Source organism: Chaetura pelagica, unplaced genomic scaffold (genome assembly GCF_000747805.2).
Source record: "Chaetura pelagica isolate M959 unplaced genomic scaffold, ChaPel_1.0 scaffold104, whole genome shotgun sequence".
Classification (NCBI taxonomy): domain Eukaryota; kingdom Metazoa; phylum Chordata; class Aves; order Apodiformes; family Apodidae; genus Chaetura; species Chaetura pelagica.
The window spans coordinates 2,429,626-2,448,584 of NW_009953786.1; the positions used below are offsets into that span (position 1 = coordinate 2,429,626).

Consider the following 18,959-nt stretch of genomic DNA (forward strand, 5'->3'; position numbering starts at 1 on the left):
GTGGCTCTGAAGGCCTCCTAGCTCTGCCCTGCTCCGTGTAGACCAGACACTAGGGAACTCTGCGGCCCAAATAGGCATCTGGAAGTCAAATATTTAATCTTCTCCCATCACTGAGCTGCGTGCAGAGCAGCCAGCCAAGCAGTGGGATGAATGCAGCTGGGGCTGCTGAGAGGGAAAGGCTTCCCCGCATCTCACAGAGCCAAAGGCACAGGCCCTTGGAAGAAGCTGCAGCCCACCATGATTCATCGCCCTGCCTTAGGGATCCTTAGGAAAGGGGTCAGCAGAAAATAGGCTGTGGGCTGAATTAATTGTTCTGGCAGGCCAGAAATTTTTTAGACCAAGTCACCCCAGGCTGACTCAGAAATAGCTGGGCAGGGCTGCAGAAGGACTCCCAGCCTGCTGCTCACTGCTAGCACCAGCCCCAAAAATAGCCCTGAGCCCCAAGCCTGGACAGGCAGAGCCTCTTCTAACTGATACCACCCATGACACCCTGAAACATCCTGCTAGCCAGGCCTTGCTTTTATCTATCTCCTCTCTCCAAGCCCATGTCAGAAGGAGAAAAATTGCATAGCACAGATCCAGCTGTATTTACTGTAATACTCTAAAGGCTTCCTACAAGAGACAGGTTCTTCTGATGCTCTGGTACAGGCTGTTTCACTGTATATCTGGAGCAACGCAAAAAGCACCTTGACCTGTGTCTGAGTCTGGGTTTGCCTAATATGATTTTTAAGGCTCGGATGAAAAATGTAGTTTCCTACATAACTGTAAGGCAAGGCGTAAAATATATTCTGGACAGGGAAATTAAAAGAAACTTCCTGAGATGAGGTCAGTACAATTTTTGCTTTTCTCCAGTGCTCATGATCCTAATTGAAAATATTTTAGCTTCAGAGGGTTCCTGGTTCTGTCACAACTAAATATGAGTTTTCTGCTTTTCCTAGAGGTAGCCATTACTGGTTAATAGGATGAACTAGGGAAATCAAAGCCCCCATGTTTGCTACAGCAGGTATTTTCCACATTCATCCAGCAGGTAAACTGCATCAGTAATTGAACTGGGGACAGGCTTCATCTCTTAGCCATGTTGGAGACTCCCTAACCTTTTTTCAAAGGAAGGAACCATTCAAACTACAGCAGCTGGATGAGTGAATACAATGCATCCTTTTTGCAGACTACCACTTTGGACCAACCAAACTCACTCACACATTCCCACAAAAATCCCCTGCATGTTCTACCTCCCTGGAGGCAGAGAAGGGAGAGCATGGCAAAGATGGAGTCACTGCTGGGTTATCAGAGCTGCACAAGTCCTCCCCTAAGCTCTCCTCAGCAGCAAGAGTCTCTTCCACTTGCCCCTTGCCGAGAAATGCACCATTCACATGCAAACGTAGCCTCCTTAAACATTTGTACTATCCTCATCAAAAGAAGCAACCCAGGTTGACACAGTTAATTTCTCAAGAGTTATCTGCTTCATTCCTCCCATAGTCCATTCCTTAATATGGAGGAGAAAGTGCAAATTAATACCTCCTACTTCTCTGTCAGCCACATGGCAGCACAATTTATTGCACCATCCATAAAACAGAGCTAAGTTAAAAATGGATCACCTTTCCAACACAGTGTCTTCTACGTACACCCCAAGCTGCAACATCTTCATATTGGGTTTGGTGTGAGCAATGGTGTGAGCCTCAGTCCCTTCAGACACCAAATCCTTTCCATTTTCTTGCAGTCTGGCAGTATTATCTTTTGTGGTCTTTTTCATTTTGTCTAGAAAGAAGAAGCTACAAAACTACTGCTAGCATTTCTTATTGCCTAGCGTTGGTTGAGACCCAATGTTTTTAACAAATTACAGTTAGACAGAGATCCTCTTGTACTCCCAATTTCTTATTAGTGTGCCATGTTCATTCCTTGTTTGCTCCCTACACAACTGCATTCATTCCAAATAGGGCTTTGGACAGAAGGTGTAATTCAACCCATGAGTTCAATTCAGTATCTTCCACAGAGTCTTCTGAATTTTCTAAACACCTTCTGTTATTTCAAAAGATGCTTTCTTCTTTCTTCCTTTTTTTTCCCTTTTTTTCTGTATCTTTTTCATTTTTCTTTACCTTTGACTTTCTGTTTGACTTTGACTTCTTCTTTCTTTTTCTTTCCTTTTTCTTATTTAATGGGGACTTGTTGATGTTCCAAAACACATTTTCTTCCATCAGGCCTAGCTCTAATTCCCCAACCAGGTTTAACATCTGTATCTGTCTCAGCAGCTGCATTCTCCCGCTAACATGCTGATGCAGTAAAGCAAATGCCCAAGATGTAGCTTAGTGGTTCTGAATCAATTTGAAAAGCTATAATAGTGTCTTCTTTCTGGAAGCATCCTGTTTACCAGCTCCTACAATGATAACCTCTGAGTTATGGGTGTTTAGGGTAAACGATGACAGCTGTCTTTTTTTAAACTAATCACGAGATGGTGGTTCCTGAAAATATGCTGGTTTGCAGTCCTGGCACCTCCATGTGAATTAATACACATGGCAGTCGTCTAAATTTAACTGTTTGCCACTGCCAAATTTTTCTGGGCTTTTTCTTCCTCCATTTATCTGACACATCACCTGAGAGCTGCCAGCATTCCTCAAAGGACTGATGCCTCTCAGATGCTGTAGATACGGCAGAAACCAGTGGGAAAGTGATGAAACGGAATATCAGTGACCTAACATGAGGTCACAACCTGCACCTTCAGTTCTTGCAGCTGCTTTGCAGTCTGCTGCCCTTAACACTTGGGGTCCCAGCAGTCATTAAGACTCAATAGGCCACCACATACAGACCTGTTTGCAGGGTGAGACGTGCCATAGAAAACCACCTAGATCCCACCTCAGCTGAAATCAGTCTTACACTAAAATCAGGAGCAGGCCCAAATTTTGTGTAGGTCAAGTGATGTGCTCTGAGAGGCTTGTTAGGCAAACAGCCTCTGGGGGCTGAGCATGTGGCAGTCAGACCCTCCACTGGGAGAAATGGTCTTTCACCTCCTAGGTCAATGGGACTATGTGCCCTAAAAAATCTGAAGAGCCAGTCTGCAAGCATTAGAAATGCTTAGGTCAGATGAGCCCGTTTGTCCATTTCTATTTGGATTCTTTCTTCAAATCCTACTAATCCTGTGTTTATATATCCCATTTATTATTCCAAGATTTTTCTCTCCACTACAAATATTTAACTGTTTGGCCTCATCCTCCACAATTGTACCTATATGTCCTTTGAGCTCACCAGAGCATGAAACACACTTAATTCTGACCATATTTCTTGAGATAATTATCTCTTGTATGCCTTTTAAAATTTCCTTAACTGAATCCAGCCCATTTTGATTACTTTAAAAAAAAATTAATTATCTATTCTTCTTTTTTTTTTTTTTTTAATTATAATTACAATAGAAAACAGTATTCACACCTGAACCATTCCTGAAAATCCCGTTTTGACTATTGCATCTCAAGGCTATTGCCTTCCTGGCTTTTGAGAGTGAGCAATATCATCTCTAGGCATTGGGTTTTATGCTTTGTTCCTCAAAAGCATGTAAGTGTGAGCATACTGTTAAGCATCTTCATAGTGTGAGAGAAATTAAGTGATTTGTTTGTCTTTTGATAGTCAGTCCAGTATTTCATGGGAACCAGGTGTTTTAAGAGAATGGTAATTCCCAGTATTATTTGTTTCTCTATTTTAGTTTATAATTAGCAGAGCATTTACTTTTCTTCTGTTCTGTTGCATTCAGCTATTTGTGGCTGCTCAGAACTAATTAGCAGTCATGCAATAAATCCATTTGCTAGCTCCTTAGAAAATCTGGGATGCCTGTCATCTCTATAACCTGCCGTGGACATAATCAAACTTTCCTTGCTGTGTACCTTTCCTATTGTTTGACAATAATTCTTTCCTGAAGATGCAAGGATCCAGCCTAATTTTTATTGTAAAAATGTCCATGGAAAAAAAATTAAGGGAATTTGAATAGTGACAGTTACTGAGTAGCTGTCCCATCCTGGTTTCCTCTTGATCCCAAACAGGTTTGCCTTATCTGCCACAACATTATGCTACCCCTGGAGTATCTGACTCCTCTTAAGCCACGTGAGCAAGCACAGCCTGCTGCTTTGCTGACCTCACCTTTTCCCAAGCCTGGCAGTGAGTCCTTCTCAATGGCCATTGCAACCAGGCAAAACGTAATTATTATGTTGAGTGAGATTTCAAGAAGATACAGAGCCTGTTCCTGTTTGGGTGTCTCTGCCTTTTCTTCTGACACAGCTGTGGATGCAGAAATGGGAAAACAGGAGAGGGATTTTTGTTGCAACTCTGTGATACAGACGTTACTGGGTATTTGCTTCTCTCAGCAAACCAAGTTCATTAAAACCAGTTTGTGAGTCCCAACACTGAGACCAAAATGCTCAGGATGCTCACGTGCTTGGTGTTTCTTAACATCTGCTTGTCCAGCTCATGGTCTAACTGAATCCTGTTTGGCTCCACAGCTCCACTCTGACATGGACAGGGGAGATGGTTCGATCAAATACATCCTCTCAGGAGAGGGAGCTGGCATTGTGTTTACAATTGATGACACGACAGGGGACATTCATGCCATTCAGCGACTGGACCGCGAAGAAAGGTCACAGTACACCCTGAGAGCACAAGCTCTGGACAGGCGTACAGGCCGGCCAATGGAACCAGAGTCAGAATTCATCATCAAAATCCAGGACATCAATGACAATGAACCCAAGTTTCTGGATGGACCTTATGTGGCCTCTGTTCCAGAAATGTCACCTGTGGGTAAGGCAAATTTTGTGGAGTCTCTTTTTTCTATAAGTATATTGGGGTTGGTCACCAAAACACAAATTCCCTCACTCCTTAGACTCTTAGACTCAGTTTTTGCCCCTTATACAGGAGCTGCACAACAGGAGAGCTTCTTTTGGGGGGCCTGACTGCCACAGAAGTGGGATATAGAGATTTATACCACCATCAGCTGGGCCCCTCTGAAAGAAAACATGCCAGGGGAAGCAGGAGCACTGAAAAAAATACGTAATTTGTACATGCAATCCCCGGACAACTTGCAGTAACATAGTACCCCATCTACCCTGCCATCAGATGATAGCAGGAGTAATGACCATTAGACATGCATTACCATCCAGAAAAGAATATAGTTTTAGGAAGCTGTTCTAGTTTGTACTGAGAGCTGAAATACTGTCTAGGAGCCCTTGAAATCATGGAGACTTGATAACAATTATTAGCAGATTTCTTCTTTCTAATCTGTTTAAACCTACACTAAAGACAGTTCAAGTGGATCCCAAAGTTCTTGTACCATTTGCTTTCCACTTTTAGAGAATGGGATCATGTCAAAGACAGTCATGTTATTGTAATGGAAAAGATAAACAGCAGTATTCCTAATTACACAAGTCAGAAGAAACCATTTCCATGTAACAAATACGATAGTTTCATAAAATACTGTTTTTCTGGACTTTTTTATTTCTTTTGGAGATGCTTGTTGTTTTTTGCCTCCACGACATCATTACAGAGATAATCTGTAATCACGGATACCACGTACATAAATCACGTCCTGAAGTTACAGATATGCTTCACAGAATCACACAGAATCTTAGGGGTTGGAAGGGACCTCAAAAGATCATCAAGTCCAACCCCACTGCCAGAGCAGGATCACCCAGAGCACATCACACAGGAACGTGTCCAGGCAGGTTTTGAATGTCTTCAGCGAAGGAGACTCCACAACCTCTCTGGGCAGCCTGTCCCAGGGCTCTGTCACTCTCACAGTAAATTTTTTCAGATGTTTACGCTCAACTCCTCATTCTTCAACATTATGCTGACATAAAGCAAGAAACAGGCATCAAATATCAAAGCTCCATTCAAAAATAATGTTTCTTAATGGTAATGGTTAGCTTGAATTTAGATGTATTTTCCAGTGCCTATCTAGTAACACTGGATTTGCTGCTAACATAAAACTTCATGTAGAAGGCTAGATACATCCATAAAGGCATTGTCTGACATTTTAAGGAGTCAAAACTCACATATATTTCAAACAGTTATGCCTTACCTTCTCCTTGTTCTTGACAAATTACATCACCTGCATTATTAGCTTCAGAGGAAGCAGACCTTGAAAACCTATTGAAGAAATATATCTGTGTCTGTGCGGGTACCGAAAGGCTCTTCAGTGGGGTATAATCTCTAGGCTGTGCAGTGTAAACTGCAATCCCACAGAGAGATTATCTCAGAGATACATCCCTTCACGCTCACTGTGCGTGTACAATTCCATCCCTTAGTCAACATAAGCATCCCTGGGCTGGCTAAAGCAGTCCAACATTTATGTCAGCATAGCTATAGATCTTGTTCAGGCTGCCCTTAAATAACATTTAAAATCAAGAAAAGTGGAAAAGCAGCAAGTAATATCTAACTACCAGCTCTCTGCAAACCATAACAAAGTACTGCTAGGTCAGCTATTCTCTAACTGTGGTCCATAGAGTACTTGCTCTTTTATATCTTCTTATAGATGCATGATGAATTTATGCCTATTAATTTCTTTATGCTAATGAAATACAAGTATGAGCTATAAGTGCAAGCACTGTGAGCATCAAATGAGGAAGTTTGGTGTGGGAAAGCTCTTGTTAGGCATTTTCATTTATTTTGAATTGTGTACTTTTCATTCCAGCTCTTTATGCCACAAGGCCTTACCTGATGGGTTTTTTTGTCAGGCACTTCTGTTATCCAGGTGACAGCGACAGATGCTGATGACCCAACCTACGGGAACAGCGCAAGAGTAGTGTACAGTATTCTCCAAGGACAACCATATTTCTCTGTGGACTCTCGGACAGGTATGTTATTTCATCAGGGAATAAGGCAGCGTGAAAATCAAAATAAAAGCTTTCAAGGAGAAAGAAAAGGCAGTGCATCATGACTGTGGGTCGGAGAAACATATTTCTCTGGCTTGGAGCCAAGATAAAGCAGCGCTGTGCAAGGGTTAAAGCAAGGCTGTGGTCATGAGCTCCAGAAGAAGGACGTGCTTTCTGCAGTGATATATTCATCTAAATGACCATATTCTGCAGCTCAGAAGCTGGGTAGGTTTGGTACTGTAAATGATGTTGGCTTCTACCATTGCAAAAATGTCTTCAGCAGATTTAGTTGATAACAAGGTTTAATGAATCAACCAGGACTGTAAAGTGCAAGCTAAAGGATGCAGTTATCTAGAGTAGCTTTACCTAAGGGTGTTCTTCTTAATAACCTTAGTTTTATCAATAGGACACTCTCTCTGTTTTGCTTGCTTTCTATCTCTCTTTTTCTGTGTATATCCAAGGTTTATATACAAAAGAGGAATCTGACAGGTTTTGACAGTTTCTAAAGGTCAGAAACTCATGAAATGATAGTCATTGCTGAGCTCTAGGGGACAAAACAGAGAAAACGCTGCATAATCTGCTTCTGAAAGTTAGCAGTTTGTGGAGTGGGTGCTCTAGCCTGTATGTGGCATGCTATTTCCTCATCCCATTACAATATAAATAAGATGGTAAGGTCCATTTTGTGATCAGGTTATCAACCACAGAAAAATAAGAGCATAATCATCGATCTGCTAAGTACTGAATAATTTCTCAGAAAGCAAAACAGCAATATTCAGGGTCAGATCTGGTACAGATTTAAGTGCTAAAGTGCAACTTAAGACAGAAGACATGCCCTTAAGTACAAAAGGGCCTTGATTGATATTTAACCCAAAAAAGGTATTTTTCTCCACTTATTAGTTTCCCAATCACTTAGACTTGCATCTCTGGACATGTCCAGAGCTGCCTCAGCCTTCACAAATGGGCAACAGGGCACCCTTTTAGGCCAAGTGCAGTTGTGAGCCAGAACATACTTCTTCACCTCAGGCACAGGACCCTATTGCCTTCCCCAAGTGCAAATACACCTGCAGGATTTGGTAACCCACAATCACAGAATATTAGGAGTCGGAAGGTCCAACCTGCAAGATGCAACTGTAACTCTCATGTTCTTCTAAAACAGAGCTGGAGCATAGATGATCACCAGCTCCTTTTTATTGACGTGTAGTGGTTAACACACTCAATAGCGAGAAACCTATTTCAATACACTCTTCTGCTAGAAATGTTTGAGGTCCCTATTCTTCACCTCTCAACACAACCCCTTGGTTCCAGAAGCATGGTCCTGTTTGAGTTCTGTCACTGGACTCACAGGCGCTGAATGAATGTGTAAGTGATGGCACAACTTCAAAGGAAAGCTGAGGCCCTCCTTCCTTGTTCCAGAATACTTTTACAGCCTGTCCATGATCATATTCTCTTAGAAGGTAACAAACATGGATTTAAGTCCCCTGTGGCAGACTAGGCAAAGGCTCCTGGCCTCCCACTTCCCTAGAAAACCATCTGGCTGATAGAGGAAATAAAGGATATCACCTCTGCTCTTTACTAGTTTTTTGTTGTTTTTGGTTTTGGTTTTTTGTTTGTTTGTTTTACTGGGGTTTTTTTTAAAGAGTGGACCTCACTAAGTTTATTGAAATAAATAGTACCAGCATCTTTAGTTTGGAAGATCTGAGAATCTGAGCCTTGCCCATAGCCCTAAGGAAGGTTTTAAGGTTCATCACCATCCTCAGCATTTTCTTGCTGACAAGTTGTGTGCAGTAGCATCAGAGGCTCCCTGCTGAGCATGGCTGTTCTTCTGGATCCCATTTGTAGGGGCATGAACCTCAACTTGGCCCTGAGCCCTTATGTCCTAGACTAACCCTCCTCTAAGGACCAAACATAGGACATGGGAAAGCCTGGCTTTTAGGCATAGATGCCTTTTTTTAGACCTAGCCTGTTTTGTATTAAGGACAAGACAAGAGTGAAATTCCCTACAGAGTATTTGTATGTGTAGAAAATATTTCCCAAAATGCTAAGAATTTTCATATCTTATTTATATCCTTGGGAGTTGAGGAGCTACAGCACTTCATGGGAGTCACTCAACTTTACGGGATGAGATTCTTAAGGACTCCATGTAGCAAGATTAAAATAGCACATTGTGAATTGTTCAGAACTGGTCACTATTTCTTCCCTTCTACACACAGTGATAATTGCCAATGCAATATCTTTTTACTGCTTATTTATTAAATCCATAAATTATCTTTCTGCTAAAAATAAAGACTAAATGCAGATCACTCAAGTTAATAGTGTCCTAATGTGCAAGTGCTGCACGTTATGTCATGCAACTTGGATGGTACCTGGGGCTGACACATATTTGCCCACACACAGATTGGCACCCCAAATGTTTCACAGCTAGTGTCTAGCCGGGGCCATTGGTGCCCTAGAACATGTCCCCTGGCAGTGCCTCCCCTGGGCTGCATCTCCAGCCGCTGCTTCTCTCCTGCTCAAGGACCCTTATGCAGCCAAGCAGCCTGTTGAGCAGTCCTGCCAGGCAGGTGTGCTGGAGAGGGTAACCAAGCTGGTGAAAGGTCTGGAAGGAGCCTTAGAAGGAGCAGCTGAGGGAACTGGGGCTGTTTAGCCTGGAGAAAAGGAGGCTGAGGGGAGACCTCATCGCTCTCTGCAACTACCTGAAAGGAGGTTGTAGAGAGGTGGGAGTTGGACTCTTCTTCGAAGTGACAAGTGATAGAACAAGAGGAAATGGCCTGAAGTTGTGCCAGGGGAAGTTTAGATTGGATATTAGGAAAACTGTCTTTCCTGAAAGGGTTGTCAGGCACTGGAGCAGGCTGCCCAGAGAAGTGGTTGAGTCACCATCCCTCGAGGTGTGTTTAAAAGACATGTACATGTGCTTAGGGACATGGTTTAGTGGTGGACATGGCAGTGTGCTAGGTTGACAGTTGGACTTGATGATCTTAAAGGTCTTTTCCATCCAAAATGATTCTATGGTTCTATGCCTGGAAGTTGGACATCTCTGAAATGCCAGCCTGTGTGGCTCAGTCCCAGCGGACAGACACGGGGCAGGGCAGGATTCAGGCTTCAGGCCTGAAGGCCATGCAAAAGGCAAGAGGAGCATCCCAGGCGCCCGGCAGGCTCGGGAGAGGCGAGCCCGGGGCTGCGGGCAGAGCGCGGGTCCCAGCGCGGCGGCCGCTTCCCCGCAGCCTCCGTCAGAGAAGTGTTGCTGCCACCTCACGTCCTCTTGCAGTAGTATCACTGCTTCCCCCGAAGGAAAGGCTCGGGGGAGCAAGGGGAGCACCCTCCCGCTGCAGGAGCAACCAGAGGTATCCTCCCCAAGGAGGTCCTGAGGGACCCGAGCTGAGGCTTTTGTCAGGTTGCCTCCAGGACTGAGCGTGTGGGAACACTCCAGAAAACTCTTCTTGATACATCTCTTAACTAATCACATCCCTTCCACCTTTTGTGTAGTTGTACTTAAGCTGAGCATGGCCTTAATTCAGTGCATAACACTCTGCTCCCAAAATGTTTTCTCCAGCTCCTTTGGAAGGCAACTTCTTAATTTTGAACAGATAGTCTTCCCCAGAGCAGATGCATTTTAGCTGGGCTTCTTTAAAATACAAACCTTCTGTTCACCTAGATTTAGTTTGGGTGAGCTTTACTCTGCCAAGAAAGGTGAAACTGAATGCAGACTCTGGTCTCGTTCTGGTCATAGGGAATATGATGCAGGAGCAAGACCACCCAACCTTGTTTGTGCACTCTCTAACTGAACATTTCTTTTGTTCCCAAAACCCCTTTCCCCTGCTCAATCTCACAGGCTTAATTAGGACAGCTCTAATGAACATGGACAGAGAAGCAAAAGAATATTATGAAGTGATTATCCAGGCCAAGGACATGGGTGGACAGCTGGGAGGATTAGCTGGAACAACCACAGTCAACATCACCCTCTCTGATGTCAATGACAATCCACCCAGATTTCCACAGAGTGAGTACTCACCGTGCCAGGACAGGCAAAAAGGGGCGACTGAGTTGCACAGCTGCTGTTTGCTGCCATTACAGCCATTTTCAAAGTGAGGATAGGGACAATTAAGAGTTTTGGATCAAAGAAGGAGCTTCCCTTCAGAAAATGTCAAAAAGGAACGTTCACTAGCTTCTCTTTCAGAAGAGGTTTCTGAGTGCCAAAATCATCAAAAACAACCCCTTTTTTTTAAAGGATGGGAAATTAATGTACAGAAAAAGGAAAAAAAAAAAAGATCATTTGTGTTCCTAGCCTGCTTATGGCTTGTCTTTAGTGCTAGTTGCTGCCCTGATTCACTTTTTATCCTACCTCCAAGAACATGTCTGTCAAATCATGGACATGTGGCAGTGCTGGAAGTTGAATGACAATTCATGCACTGCTCCAGCCAGGCCACTGCAGGGGAGCGTCTAGTAGCTGTGCTGCCAGTATGGAATGTGTGGTCATGAACAGGCTGCCCTCCAGGAAAGATTCATCTAAACCTTGGCAATACACAGTTAAACCCTATATGGAACAGCCACAGCTAATGGAATGCAAAAACAGGCAACTCCACTCCTATCATAAATGTATTTACACAAGTGAATCTCAAAACAAGATTTGCAATATTTTGTTCTTTCTTTTAAAATTCTTTTAAAGCAAATTTGCCTACATAATTCTATATTTGTGTTAAAAGTTGAAACAAACTTTTCAGATTTGATTGAACAAAATCTTTCAAGACATCTTTTTTTCCCTTTTTTTTTTTTAAAGAAAGCCAACTCTTTTGCTGTAGATCTGTCTCAAGCCATTTTTCTCATCTAGCTGAGAAATGAAAACTCCCGCAGTTCTTTTTGTTGCTATTCTTCTTCTCCATGTGTTTCTTCATGTTGCACTCCTAAATCAAAGCACTCCACCAAGATCAGCAAGAAACATCCGCTTTCACTTCCCTTCTTCTGGCAGAGCAACCTGTTGAATGCACCACTGCCAATCTCATTTTGAAAGTGCCGTGAATTGTAACTGTTTGATACCAAATTCCTGGTTAAGAAAAATGATAATGGATCAAACCCCACCTTTAATGTAATTATGATGTATAAAGCTCAATAACGGATTACTGAGTAACAGAGAGAGTGCAGCAAGGAAGGTTTGAACATGAAGTGTGGTGGCAGAGAAGCATTTTGTGTTTGTATTTCTAAACACAAATGTAAATGACAATATGGATTGACATTTAAATAATTTGTATTTTTAAAACATGTTTTTAAAATAGCAGTTTTCTCTTTCCCCAGGCTTGCTGCTAAGCAAATTAGTGATGCACTAAATGTTTTCAAGACTGGGTTTGTAGGAAGAGGTAGTATATTTTAATAGAGTAACTGGTGAATTTGGAAGAAACCTCCTGCCTTCTGAGCTCTCAGAGCCTTTTTCAGGGTTAAGAAGAAACTTATACAAACTGAAGAAAGGATTTGTCATTCTTAAAACTTGTGTGTTTATTCCCACTGTACAAGCTGATCTCATAAAATATTCCTCTTCTATTAATTCCATTTCATATCTGGCTTTATATCATGGCTGCAACAGCACTGGTGTTAATTGCCATATTTTTCTAGCTGAAGTTCCCATTTTCAGGTGTATTGCTGTTTTGAAAAGAACTCATTGAACAAACCTGTTGATATGAAAAACACCTAAATAAAACTTTCCCAGGCAATTCAGCTGGGCTGTGGCTTTTTAAAGGAAATCACCTGCTGTTACATTTTTGGGAAAGGTCCTAGGAATTCCCTGCAGGCTATGCAGTATTGTGGCCTGCCCTTTGCATGGCTGCAGTCTTCGGTTCCTTTTCACAGCCTTCTTGTTTCTCCCCTCTCCCTCCCTACTCCGTGTGCCAGAGCATTATCAGATGAGTGTGCTGGAGTCTGCTCCCGTCAGCTCCACTGTGGGTCGTGTGGTGGCTAAAGACCTGGACGAGGGCATTAATGCAGAGATGAAATACAGCCTGGTGGATGGAGATGGACTGGATGTCTTCGACATTAACACTGATCCTAGTTATCAAGTTGGCATCATAACTGTGAGAAAGGTAGTAAAGTTTCCTTTTTATAGTAATTTATATGGCTAACAGCCCTGATTATGTTTTATGTTTGCTGTAGTCCCTTATGCCTGTAGAATCTTGGCTTCCATTGCATGACAGTAGCCCCTTTCCTGCTATAAACCACCATTTCTTTAACATTCATTGCTAAAATATGAAAGCAGACTGCATTCCTAGGAGCAATCTTTTAAAAGTGGGGACAGCATTAGCATAAACTTGTCTTTTCCCACTGAAGGAATTATCTGATTCACTATTCATCTATTTAAATATTCTCTGTAGCTTAATTATCCTACAATGCAAGAAATTAGATCAATATTTGCATTTGAACTGTACACATTTTTCACTCCGGTGTCCCACAAACAATAATAAAGCATGCCTTAGAATGATTTATAAACCAATAAAACCCAGGCACTTTTTTTTTTTTAATTGCTGCTTGAAGATCCATAAATGCTAATTAGGTTAGAAGAAGCTGTCTCAAAAATGGCAGCTGTGAAACTCCTAGTGCTCTGTACCGCAGGCTATGCAGGAAGACATAGAGTATTTTGCTTAGACTCCCTGCTATAGGATATTTATTCTACAGTCTTACATAAATGTTAGAAGTTCAACTCTGCTTCTAGGTTATGAAATTGTAACCATGTTTCTGCTCAAGCATATCTATTGTACTAATAAGGAAGTATAGTCTCCATTTAAATAGCCTGGGACTACATTGTGCACTACAATGGAACAACACATGGGAGAGATTTGACCCTGCAAACCTCGATGCCCTACAGCAAAGCATTTAAGCATATATTTATGGTCACCTTTCTCCAGCTCTTGTTTATGCACACTAGTCCCTAAAGTTAAACATGTTTGCTAGAATGAAATAGATGTTGAATGCAAAGTCTAATGCAATTTTTCACTCATTTATCAATGAAAGAAAACAGTTTATTTGGAGTATATGTTTCAATAAGCTTAACTTTTGTTATTATGAATACAGGTTTACTAGATGTTCACATATGTCAGGAGGAGGAGTAATAAAAAACTTATGGCATCAATCATACTAGATATGTACTGGCATCAGGTACATACTGCTCAATGCATCTAGTGTGCATAAATGTTTATAAAATTCTGCATATGCCTGTAGCTTTTTGTAATGTTATGCTTATCGATAGCCAAACATTAGAAAACTTGCCCTTTGGCTCCACTCAACTAAAAAAAAATTAAAAATGAGCCCTCCTGCCTGGCTGCTGCCCCCTCACTCACATTTTCACAGCAGCTCTTGCTAAATCCCACCTACAACGTGTGCCTGTTTCAGCACCAGGGGAAGGGAGAATGAGGACAAGGAGAGATTGCCTTGGGGTACCTCTCCTTTTGGCTGTGTTTCGCAGCAAGCTCAGTTTGCTTGCCCTCCCCATGGGACCAGGGTTGGAAGGAGGCTTCAATGCACCTGTGGAAGACAAATGTAATGAGAGGGGCAGCAATGAGGAGGCATTGGCACGTGAGAGGATCAGGAAGGAAAGCCATGGTTGACGATGAAGGAATCCAAGGCAAACTGAGGGTGTCTGCATCCAGGAGCATAAAAAAATGTGCTGGCCTTGCACACTTGCTTTATTTTTCTCATTTTTCTAACTTGATCATCCAAAGTGATGATGTCTTTTCCTAAGGTAGTTGGGTTTCATGGCTATTAAGTGTTTCTGTGGTTTAACTGCTCTTTTTTAACTTAGCTTTTTAGTGTACATGCAATGTTCCTCACAATTTTCTTCACATGAGAAACTATGAAATATTATTACCTCTTTCTTAATATGTGTTTAGGCAGCTTTGCACTGCACATTCCTTACCAGATGGGCAATAAGTGTTGCTTGTTCATGTGAATATATTTTATTGCTATTTTTACAATGCATAAATATGCAATGGGTAGACCATAATGACTCTGCAGTAATGGGTAATATGTTTGTAGACCTAGCTAAATCCTTGCTGACAAGCACTATGCCTGCAGTAGTCACTGATTTACAGGGTGTAACTAAGGGCAGCAGGAGCAAGTTTCAGATCATCTGTCTGCACCTGCTGCCACAGGTTGCACAGTTCATACTGTGTCACTGCACAGCATCTCCAGTAATACTCTACTGTCATCTTCCCCAGCACAAGAAAACCTGTTCTCACTCCAATCTTCATTCCTCACCTTCATGTAGTTAATGCTGACTGAATTCTATTTTTTGTAATTTCAAGAACTCCAGTCTTTCATCAGGCATTCACATGCAGAGCCTCCATACTGGTAATTTTACTGTGAAAGCATGAGGTTTTTTACGTCACTGTCATGTTTCCACTTCTGAAGAAAGAAGCTGTTGTGGCAGTAGACAGGTACCGAAGCTTTCTCTGAATTCAGGGGGTGTTTTGAGGCCCATAGTGTACAACCCTGCCATGCCTGAGCATGTGAAACTTTTGCTGATATTGCTTACACTAATATACATCTCATGGCTGCAGAATTGCCCAGCTGCACAATTGAGCAGGACAGAAAAGAAATGAGTTATGACTGACCAAGGAGGACTTCACTGCTGCAGAAATTATTTTCACACCTTTGACTTCTGGTTGTTTCGACATCCTCCTCCCTCTCTGTATTTCTGCCCATCTCCCTGCTTCTGTCTAGTGGTAGGTCTTCAAAAAGAAAGAGCTGAATAGGAAAATCAAAGGCACTGGATGGGAACAGCAGTGATCTTGTTGGAATATGATCAGCTGAACCTTTGCATGGTAGTTCCACACACGATGCTCAAATCCCTTTGTACGAATAAAGTCACATGTTTTGAAAGCCATTCATGCAGTTAAAAGCAGTATGTCCCACTGGGAGATCCTGAGAATTGGGCTACTTCTTTCCTGGTACAAAGTTTGTCTTGCTCAGGACCTGTGCCAGCTAATGGGATCCATTTGTGCTGGTTTTCAGCATTACAAGTAAAGAGGTGTGACCACTTAATCACAGCGGGATGGCTTGCAACTTCTGATTACAATTTGGGAAGTATGACTATGTCCTCTGTAAGGTGTCCTTCATCTGTTAAAAATTATCTGTGTCTTTTGGAATGATCATTCCATACTGTCATTCTGGTATGTCAGATGCTTTTAGTTATCTCTTACTGAGACCAGTAAATTACACTTTAAATAAGGAATTCTCCTTTTAGTTCTAAGCAGGTTTTGAGAGGCTCTATTTCCTTCAGGGACCTGTGAAAAGATGAAAAATCTATTTATTGAGAGGTTCAGTGTCAGCATTAATTATTTCTATATCCATGTTCACCAAATAAATAGTCTTATCTAGATAGGAAATCAAATTCATGAAACTACTAACAGAGGAATATGGCCCCCGTTTATCCATTATCATAGGGAAAAAGGAAAAAAAATAACAAAAAGAGCCTTTCTCACTCCCAAGAGCCTTTCTCACTGCCAATTAATACTTGAACACCTGAGTATTTCATACAAGGTGAAAGAGGTCAGGGGTAGCTCACAGTGCTTTGAAATTCCCTCTAGACAGGGAAGAGATTCAAATCCTAGTTCTCAGCACTTCTGGACTGTGAACCTGTTTCTAAAACACTTACTGAGGAGGTGAAAAAAAAGCACTTCCAGGAAGGATGGGTTACTCATACAAAATGGGGCAGAATCCCACAGGAGAGACTGACCTGTTCCCTGCTCTCACTGAGGCCCTTTAGCAGCTTGGCAGAGAGAGCACTCTAGAGGCAAGACTTCAATCTCCTCCGAAAGAAAAGGGGATATTAGTTGGGACCTCCACCTCATGTGTGAATATCCTTGTCCCTGATACCAGTTTTGGGAAACCAACTCTTTGTATCTTTACCTTATATTCAGGTGCTCCCATGCTGTCTGCTTCTGCCTGTATTTCCTCAGAATGCCGTGAAACACTTGTGTGAATCATGACACAGTGGTGGTGTGGCCACTTTTATTTTCATTTCAGCAAGAAGAACGAAAGAATGTGTATTCTGAAGGGATCTGCAAATATTTCCTCTGGCTTTTTCAGTTCAACTGACAAATTAAAAAGGAAAGGAAAAAATTTTTTAAAAAAGATTAAAAAGTAAAAGAGCAAGAAAATATTAAGGCAGTTCTATTTCTAATACTACTGTCACTCACTGCAAATACTTATCCTTGCTACCCTTATGATTAAAAATCATAGTCAATATTTATCTTTAAAAAGAAGCATCATTTGTTATTAGAGGTCATCTTTTAAAAATTAAAATCATGTAGCCTAAATCATATGACTCGCTGTTCCTAATGTTATTTTTTTTTTCCTCAGCCTTTAAGTTTCGAGAGCAAGAAAAGCTACACCTTGAAAGTAGAGGGTGCCAACCCCCACCTGGAAATGAGGTTTCTGAACCTGGGTCCCTTCCGTGACACTACCACTGTCCATATCACAGTAGAGGATGTGGATGAACCTCCTGTGTTTGAGCCCAGCATCTACTTTGTGGAAGTGCCCGAGGATGTGGAGATTGGAACCACCATACAGATCATTTCTGCCAAGGACCCTGACGTGACCAACAACTCCATCAGGTCTGTCCTCTGTTTGCGTGTCCCCCCAGGAGCGCTTCCTGGTACACCCAGCAGCTGGGGGGGTGCTGGGGCTGAAACAGCACAGGTGGGAGGCCCTGTTTTTCTTTTTAGCCTGGGGTAGTCGCCGTTTGGTTGTCAAACCAGATCTCCCACACCGAGGGTCTCTGGTACGAGTGCCAAAGTTATGCAGGAGCTCATCCTTGTCTTTTCTGTGGTGTGGAGAACGTCTGCATCCAGCATTGCAATGAACTGGCCAGGCATGTCCTGATAATGTATATTAAAAACGAAGCTCAGACTCTCGAGCCTTTGCTGGCACAAAGCCTGACAGCATCGCTGAGAATTTGCTGCCTTACCGAGGCAACTTGCTTCTCCTCTCTCCTCCTTCTGTTTCAAAGCCTGCTTTTGCCAGCAGCTCAAATACATTGCTACATTTGGAGTAGATTGAATGCATACTAATAAATATTCATGAACCAATACATTATATAGTGTCTGGTCAAAACTGCAGAGCTGGATATTCCCATAAGGAGTTAAGAAAGGTAAAGGTGTATTTACAACTTCAGGAGCTTCGTAGCTGCAACTCTGCAAGGAGCCAAAGGAACAGATTTGTGTGATCACGGTGCTCTTTTCCATAGTGAATTCCCAGTCTGCCCAGTTTATCAGAGAAGACTGTTTTCCTCTGAGGCCAGCCCACATACTAATTTTCACAACCCGCAGAAGCTCAAAGTGACTAAAAGTTAGTAATTCCAGCAGGTCAGCTGCTTCTCTTATCTGAGAAACACTTTGGGTGCTGAGCCGCTGTTCCCCTAGCCTTGCATCAGTCCAGTTTCTGAATAGTCTGCTTTCAGGAACAGTCCTGAAAAATACAGGAGGGAGTCAAAAGGCCAAGTATTTGGAGTTTTTAAAGAAAGTGAAATCCATGTGAGCAACTCTGTGGGCTTCAGGTAGGAGCTGTGAGCAGACACAAAGCCTATTCTTCTTAATTATATTGCTTTCTATGTTCCTCTAATTATATTTTTCATCTCTGCTACCTTACATATACCTGTCTTTTTTACCTATTTTATAAGTTTATCATACTTCTCATGATGTTGTCTCAAATTCTTCAATGAAACTAAGTATTATACTTTCTGCAGCACAATTGCATTACCCTAAACTTCCCACATCCTATTTTGCTGATTACTGTCCAGCATTATCCAAATGCAGCAGTGCTAACCAGCTGAAAACAGTGTAAGAATAATTCTGCAGACTATCAGAGGGTAGAAGTGTTTGTTATTTTTAATCAGATTTTTCTTAGTTTCCTTCAGAGTTTTCCAGTGACTACCCTTGATGAAAAAGCAATCTCTAATGCACAGAAAGCATCACCAAAGATGTATTTAAAAAACCCAAAACAGTTACAAAAGTGCACAGATTCCTTTGTAACTCTGCTTCCTTCCAACTTCCTTCCTCCTTTTCTTCCCATCTGACTCCCTTCTCACTTCCCTTCCTTTTCCCTCCTTACTACCTTCCTCCCCCCACCCCCCCCCGCCTC

General features: G+C 42.1%; 1 protein-coding gene across 1 annotated transcript in view; it reads left to right on the plus strand.

Moving 5' to 3' along the window:
• The window catches only part of CDH20 (cadherin 20, type 2), a 53,704-nt gene that overhangs the window by 19,287 nt on the left and 15,458 nt on the right, over positions 1-18,959 (plus strand). Inside the window, exons 3-7 of the mRNA XM_010000893.1 lie at positions 4,479-4,773; positions 6,705-6,824; positions 10,672-10,839; positions 12,720-12,907; positions 17,181-17,434. Of these exons, the coding sequence (XP_009999195.1) occupies positions 4,479-4,773; positions 6,705-6,824; positions 10,672-10,839; positions 12,720-12,907; positions 17,181-17,434 (1,025 nt within the window). The remainder of the gene's footprint in view (positions 1-4,478; positions 4,774-6,704; positions 6,825-10,671; positions 10,840-12,719; positions 12,908-17,180; positions 17,435-18,959) is intronic.